General features: G+C 55.2%; 1 protein-coding gene across 1 annotated transcript in view; it reads right to left on the bottom strand.

Annotated features, from left to right (window-relative positions):
- Positions 1-297: 297 nt before the first annotated feature.
- CALU (calumenin) overlaps positions 298-5,974 on the bottom strand; it is a 10,064-nt gene continuing 4,387 nt past the window's right edge. The window contains exons 2-6 of the mRNA XM_017739388.1: positions 5,870-5,974; positions 2,453-2,619; positions 2,291-2,351; positions 1,808-2,007; positions 298-1,721 (exon numbers count right to left, since the gene is read on the bottom strand). Coding sequence (XP_017594877.1) covers positions 1,617-1,721; positions 1,808-2,007; positions 2,291-2,351; positions 2,453-2,619; positions 5,870-5,974 — 638 coding nt within the window. The 3' untranslated portion in view covers positions 298-1,616. The remainder of the gene's footprint in view (positions 1,722-1,807; positions 2,008-2,290; positions 2,352-2,452; positions 2,620-5,869) is intronic.

Below are 5,974 nucleotides of genomic sequence, written 5' to 3'. Positions count from 1 at the left end.
TGGGGGAGGACGGGGGTCACATGGGTGGCGATGCTCTGCAGTGGGGCAGGATGGGGTCCCATGGGTGTCCGTGCTCCACGGTGATGCCGTGGTGGACTCTGCTCCCTTGTCCCCCTCAGGCCTCACGGGCAGTGGGGGGCAGGGAGGTGGGATGCTGCTACCCATCTCCATCTGTGAGGCTGGGGTGGGGCTGGGCCCCCCCATCTGTGGGGTGGAGGTGGGGCTGAGCCCCCCCATCCGTGGGGCTGGATTCCCTCTATGAGGCTGACAGATCCCGGTTTAGGGGGAAACAGGGAATTAGGGTCCGTCCCCCTCGGCCCATCAGGGGGTGAACAGGTTTATTGAGTTCCAACCGATCTGAATCCCTTCAATCAGCCCGAGGAGAAAATCGAGGAATAAACCCGGAGGAGGTGAAAAATCCGTGTCCGGAGTTGTCAAAGGGTCCCAAATCCTCATGGATGGGCAGGGGGTGTTAGGAGAGGGGCTGCTGTGGGGCTGGGTGGCTGCACCAGAGGTGAGGTTGCACCACAGGCTTTCCCAGTATTCCAAACATCACTTACGCTGTCCCGAATCATCCCTGGCGTCCCACATCACTCCCAGATCACCCCCAGCATTCCCAGATTCCCAAGGCCCGCATGGGGGCATATTCCCAACCCACTGACCCCTGGATTTAGGGAGGAGAGGAAAGGAGGAGGAATAGAGAGAGGAGGAGATGGGAGGATCTGGTCAGCCCTTGGAAACCTTTGGGAAAGGACCTAAGGGAAAATCTGGGCATTTGGAAATGGCCGGGCCTGATTCCTTGCAGCTCCGGTGGCTGCAGGGGGATGAACAACACAGAAGAGAGAAAACCTTGGGAATTGTCCCAGAGTGGGGTGGGATGGTGGGATGAGCCCCCCCCCAGAGGTTTGGGGGGTTCAAGGCACTTGGAGCGGGGCGGGGGGAAGGGTCTTGCCCAGATCCCAGGGGGCGGCGATGGGCGAGGAGGGTCCGACCGCCCTGGGGCCACCTCCGGGTCACCCCCCCCGGTCCTGCTGCTGCTCCGACGGTTTTTGGGGTTTTCTTGGGTTTGAATTTTCATTTCAATGTTCACTTTTTATTCCAATTTCACATCAACGTTTCCATTTAATTCAATTTCACTTCTTCGGTTCCAATTCTATTTCAATTTCGATTTTCATTTCAATGTTTAATTCCAATTCCATTTTTAATTCAAATTTCAGTCCAATTAAAATTCCAATTTTAATTTCAATTTCAACTTTAATTCCAATTTTAATTTTAATTCCAATTCCAATTCTAATTTTTATTCCAACGGCAATTCCAATCCCAATCCCTCTGTGAATTTCCCATTCCCCCCCAGGCCCCCGGGCCCCGTAGCCCTGGGCAGCCCCATCGCTGCCCCCACGCCAGGGGAGCTGTTTCCACACGTGGTAAAACCAAAACATACAAAAATAACCCAAAAGTCATTAAAACCCGGGGAAAACCCACAACAAGACGAGCCCCAAGTGCCGGGGGAGTGTGGCTTTCCCGAGCCCCATCCCCGGGAGCCGGGATGGGGTTTCTCCGCGGCAGGAACGGCCTCGGCGAGGGACGGAGCCCATAAATAGGTGTCGGTGTCGAGCCTAGAACTCGTCGTGCCGCACCAGCGCCTCCCCGAAGTCCGTGGCCTGGCTGCCCACGAACAGGTCCGACTTGTCCACGATCTCCTCCCGCGTCAGCTTCCCGTCCTGCAGGGAACGCCACATCCCGCTATTTCCCCATCCTGCCATTTCCCCACTCCTCCCATCCCGCTGCCGATATCCCACTGGCCCACCTTATCCTGGTCAGACTCATAGACGAGGTGCCGGGCTTCGGCCTCGGCGTGGTCATAGTCTGAGGGCAGGATCCAATCCTTGGTCTCCTCCTTGTCCATCTTCCCATCCCGGTTCTTGTCCCGGAATTCCACAAACTGTTCCCGCTCTGTCTTCACCCACTCGGGCTCATCAGCGTCACCGTCCTGGCTGTACATGTCACCTGTGGGAAGAGCAGGATCAGGATCAGCCCTACGGCCCCCACCCCATCCCAAAGATTGACCCAAAGCCTTGAGCTCCCTAAATCCATCCCCAAAATCCAAAAGCACCATCTGGGTCATGATTTCACCCGAAAATCCTCAATGGAGGCATGGGGGCAGGTGGAAGTTGAGAGAGAGAAGAACATTCTGTGAGGGGGAGGGCTGGGAAGGACACAGCAGCAGCGGCTCCCACTGGACGGGGACACTGAGAGGATTTGGAGAGCACGTGGAGCTCCAGTGTCTCACCGATGTACTCCTCCAGGTCAATGAAACCATCGCCATTCTTGTCAATGTCCTCCATGGTTTCCTGCAAGAAGATGGTGGTGTGAGCCGAGCCCAGAGCAATTCCAGCCCCTCAGTGACCACCCGCCACCAGAGCTTCCCAAAATACCTCTGTGCTGGCCCCACCTGCACAACAATGTCCTTCATGTAGTCGTACTCCTCAGGGTGCAGGAAGGCCGTGAACTCCTCCTTGGTGGCTGCCAGGTCCCCATCCTTGTCGGCCATCTTGAAGCGCCGCTCATCCCGCACCATCATCTGTTTGTAGTTGAAGCCGTCGTCAGGGTCCGGATCGTCTGGGAGGGAGCACAGGGAGCACCCAGGTCAGCTTGGGCAGGGGAAGGACCATGGCACCCACCAACCCAACCCCACACAACCTCAAACCAACCTCAACCCAACTCAACATTCTCAATTCAACCTCAACTCAAACTCAACCTCCTCTACTGAACCTCAACTTCCTCACAACTTCAACCTCAGGACAACCTCAATCTCCTCAACCCAACCTCAACCTCCTCAACCCAACCTCAACCTTCACCCCGACCCAACCTCCTCCACTCAACCTCCTCCACACAACCTTCTCCATCCTCAGCTTCCTCAATGCAACCTCAACATCCTCCACCCAACCTCAAACTCCTCAACTCAACTTCCTCCATCTCAGCACAACCTCCCAACACTTTGCCAATGAAACCTCAGTTGCAGCCTCCACTTCTCTCCTGTGCCCACTCCCAGGAGGAGGAGGAGCTGTGGAAGCCCTGGGATCATGACATTCCCAGGGAGAGGCCCCAAAAGACAAGGCTCGGGGGGTTTGGCCAGCACGGCCAGAGGCTCAACCTGAGCTATTTTGGGAGGGGAATGTGTAAGGGGATCTCACTCGCTGCCGGGGCGGTGGCAGGGCCAGGAGGCTTCAGCTGGGTGGGATCACGGGGCACGCGTGGCCTCTTGGCATAGCCTTGCCAGCAGCAGGACAGGAGTTCCAGGACACAGGGCCAGCAGTGTCCAGCAGCCTATGGAGAACATGGATGCTGGGGGACACTGCTACGCTCTGGTTAAGTTAAACCTGAGCCAGGCCCAATCTAAAGAAAGGGTCCAGAAGTCCCTGTGTCCCTGCTCTGTTACCTGGGACAAAAGGCAGGCATAGGGAGCCCTGGATTAAGGAGCTCTGGAGCAGCCCTGGGGCCATTAAATATCCAAAGATTGTGACTTGAGGCAGCTCTAGGGCAGAATGAACCCCAAATTCCTCATTCTGTTCCCAAGGTTTTGCCTTGAGAAGCAGCATAGCCCTGAACAAGGAAACCTTCAGGACCAATTCCTTAATTGCTGTTGGGCTAATTAATGGGTTTGATGGGGGAGTGGTGGGAGGCAGGTGGGTTAGAAAGGGTTAAACCCTCCCAACGGCCCCAAAGTCACTTCCTGTCTCGGTCCCTGGGCTGGGAGAGGTTTGGGGGAGCAGACGGAGGGGAAGGAGACAGAGTTGGGGAATTGCTCAGAGTATGGCAGCAAAGCCACAAGCTCAACCCAATGTCTTGTCTCCTGGGACAAACATTCCTGGTTTTGGATCCTACCATGGGACTGAGGAATTAACAAAAATAGGAATGATGATGATGATGATGATAATTTCTGATTTTGAAGGGAGTTTCAAAGGAATTTCCAGTCTCAGATGAAGCTCTTGGACATTTATCACTTGATATTCCCTGCTTCCCAGGATTCCCCCCAGCAGAACCCCACACTGCTCCGTGACACTTCTGGGGGCCACCCAGTGACTCATCCTGGCATGTAATTAATTAATTAATAAAACTGGTCCCAGCACCTCATTTTGCTGACAAAACACCACATTCTGGACCCTCCAGAGCAGCCAAGGGCGATGCCTGGCCCCATGCATCCCTTGGCCACTGCTCAACACACAGAAGGCACTTCCAGAGGCATTCCAGCCCCATTCTGGCCAGGGAGGGGAGCGAGGAGAAGAGAGAGGAACACTTCAGCAGCAAGGAGCTGTGGAAAAGTAATTCCTGCCGAGAGGAGCCAGAGCCAGAGCGTGAGGCAGGATCCTCCCGGCACTCCGTAAGGATACAAGTATGTGGGAGCAGCACGAGTCGAGGCTCCATCGGGGCCTGCCAAGGGCACTCGGCCTCCAGCACTGCTCCAGGTTTGGAATCGGCCGTGCCGGGGGCTGGGCACTCCCACTCGCTGCTCTGACTGTGGGAAGGAACTTCTCCTTAAGCTCATCAAGGGGATTCCATTAATTCAGGGTTTTCTCATTAAGGCTTTTCCTCATGAATGTTCCTATTTTTCCCTATCCAACAGCTGCACGTCCTAAATCCCACCCCAGACTCCTCAGTGCTCAAACCCTTCCCAGGACCTCTCTTTCCCCTTCCAGGCTGGATTTACACAGGCAGATTAGCCCAGACCCCAGAAATCCAGGGAAAAGGGAGGTTTGGGAAGCGCTGCCCCAGCCTGGGGGTGTCACGGGGATTTCCCTGGCCACCAACACAGCAAATCCAGATCCTCCCTGATCCCAAGGGAGATGGATGAGCCTCCTGTGCTGTGCAGCAGCTCCCTCTCTGCACATCCCACGGAGCAGTTTGACTATTTTTGGCAATATTTAGGAAATAAGAGTGGATTCAACACTCCAGAGCTGCAGCTCCTCCACCCGGGCCAGTCTACAGTGCCGGAGGCCAGAGCTGGCACAGGGCTTTAGGGTTTAAGGTTTTAACCCCACAAGAGCTGTTGCTTCCCACACTCCCAGGGATGTCTGAAGCCGTGCCACACTGCTGGCCCAGCACGTGTCCCAACATCTCTGAGTTCTGGGGTCTAACACTGCTCCCAGGATAAAGGAAAGCAATTGAAACCTCTGCTAATGGTTTTTTGTGGGTTCAGGGAAGCAATGGACACACCAAGGTGCTTCCACAGCCGCAGGTCAGTCGGTTCCACCTGCAAGTCCCAAATGCCCCCACAAGCCAGGAATTCCAAAGGGCCAGAAACCCCCATTCCCACATGCCATTAATCCCAAAATCACCTGCATTCAGCCCAGAGCTGCATTTGTCACCAGGAACATCAATAATGCCCAGACGTGGCTGCAGAGGGGAAAAAAGGGATGGGTGGGGCTGTAAACATGCCCTTTGGGGGATTTCCATGTATTTTGGGTTCTTTTCCTTAGATTTCTCTTTGTTAATGCCACCAGGAGATAAATCTGGAGAGTTTTGGAGGTTTTAAAGTGTGAGATCTCGGGGACATCTGCTCCAGCTGGCCCCATGTATACCAAGGCCATGCCCTACATCATATTCCTGTGCTTATCCCAGGGGAAAAATCCATCTCGGGTCAGCCAAACACCTGCCACCGCCGCTCCACACTCCCAACCACAGACTTCCTCTGGGCCTCCTTAATCCAGGCCCCAAACTCCCCCTCTGGATCCATGTCCATCCCACTGACTGTCATGCTACAAGCCCATCCTGATCCACCTCCACCCCACCAGCCCTCGCACTCTAAAGCAGAGCAGGACGTCCCAACTGCTGGCTCCAGGAAAGGCTCATCCCAAGAGCCAGGACCTACCCAGGATATATCCATAGGTGGCATTTTTATACTCCTCCCAGGAAACCAGCCCGTCCTCATTGAGGTCATGGCCCTTCCACTGGCGCTCCACGTCCTCGTAAATCC

This window comes from Corvus brachyrhynchos, unplaced genomic scaffold (genome assembly GCF_000691975.1).
Source record: "Corvus brachyrhynchos isolate BGI_N302 unplaced genomic scaffold, ASM69197v1 scaffold197, whole genome shotgun sequence".
In the NCBI taxonomy this organism is placed as follows: domain Eukaryota; kingdom Metazoa; phylum Chordata; class Aves; order Passeriformes; family Corvidae; genus Corvus; species Corvus brachyrhynchos.
Note: the sequence above shows the minus strand (reverse complement) of the source record. Positions and strands in the feature narration are given on the sequence as shown.